A 1,486-nucleotide genomic window follows, 5' to 3' on the forward strand; every position below is an offset into this window, starting at 1 on the left:
GAAAAATGTTGACTTGTTCAATACTTATTTTACCCGCTGCATTTCCACCTTTGAAACATCAACCGACTCCGTCCATCCCTCTCAACACACTCTGCTTCCATCCGGGTTCATAGTCGTTTCTCAGATTTATTAATGCAACTCTCTTCTTTGGTCTGCCTCACAAATCACTCTGTAAGCTTCAAATGGTTCAAAATCCAGCTCATTTCACCACATCACTCCTGTCCTTCAGCTGCTCCACTGGCTTTCAGCCACATTCAGAATTCATTTTATTTGTTTGTGAATACTTGTTGCAAATGACTCTCAGCGACTACCATATTAAATTTTACCTCAGTATCTGTAGAAATTACTCAGTTATATCCGTGTTTTCTAACATCAGTTGGTTGTACATAACTTATTTCAGGTACAAACATCAACTGATTATTTCCTGAATGTTTCATTAAAATTTGTCCGGTGATTTGCACTCTGTTGGTGCTCTGAATGTGTGCTGTAAATGACTCTCAGCAACTACCACAGTAAATTTTAGTATTTAATGTTTTGTAAGATCCGTTGGCTGCCACAAGATGGTTTCCTCTGTGATTGCTGGATGATTATAAAATTCAGCAGGCCTTCGACCTTTTGTCGTTACCTTAGTTTTACAATCGTGTGCTCGTGTCAAACACTGACCCATGGTAGCAGAGAAGATGACGATCCCCAACACGTTCATGCCCTCGCTGGTTCCAGGCGACGTTTTCACGATGACGTCAGGAGGTGGCGTCAGGTCCAGGGAGAAGTTCTGGATGTCTGTGCCGTTGTCGTCCTGGACACCGTAGATGTAGACCCGACGTGTGGTGGTCTCATCCTGGAGCTGAGCCACTGTGGGTTTGGGGATGAGTTCTGAGACTCGCTGCGTTCGATACTAGAAATTCAAACAGAACAAAGAGTTTGGATGTGACGAGTTTGAAAGATGTGTTGTTTAAATTGGCTTTATCATGTTTTTATCCTGTGTTCCTGATAAAAGTAATAATGCTGTAATGCCATGACTAGATATTTGGGTAACCCCTTCTTTTACAGTCCACTAATTACCATGCAAATACTTAGTATTTACATGGTAAGTAACATCAATTTAGTACTTGTAATTACAATCATTTACAATGTTATTACTTGGTAAGAACATATAAAAATACAATGTATTAAACAAACCTTAGTGTTAATTTTAATTCACTTACAACAGTACAATACAACAGTATCTCAATTACCCACTATGTACCAACAGATTACAAGTACATTTTTTAGAGTCACCTWATTACCATGTTATTATAAAGCAATTAGTAAATTATTATGTAACTAAACTAACTTAGTGGTAATTATAATAAGATTATGGTTTAATAGTATATTGATTACAATCATTTATCAACAGATTACTAACTAAATTTCCACATAATATATATAAATATAGTCTTGTTGCCATTTTCAGTGTATGTACGTATGTATGCACAGTATGTATGTA

The 1,486-nt window shown here is 37.1% G+C and overlaps 1 protein-coding gene across 1 annotated transcript in view; it reads right to left on the reverse strand.

Annotated features, from left to right (window-relative positions):
- slc1a7a (solute carrier family 1 member 7a) overlaps positions 1-1,486 on the reverse strand; it is a gene marked incomplete at its 5' end in the record, with an annotated part of 65,793 nt that overhangs the window by 28,456 nt on the left and 35,851 nt on the right. The window contains 1 exon segment of the mRNA XM_014021988.1: positions 664-895. Coding sequence (XP_013877442.1) covers positions 664-895 — 232 coding nt within the window.

Source organism: Austrofundulus limnaeus, unplaced genomic scaffold (genome assembly GCF_001266775.1).
Source record: "Austrofundulus limnaeus strain Quisiro unplaced genomic scaffold, Austrofundulus_limnaeus-1.0 Scaffold313, whole genome shotgun sequence".
In the NCBI taxonomy this organism is placed as follows: Eukaryota; Metazoa; Chordata; class Actinopteri; order Cyprinodontiformes; family Rivulidae; genus Austrofundulus; species Austrofundulus limnaeus.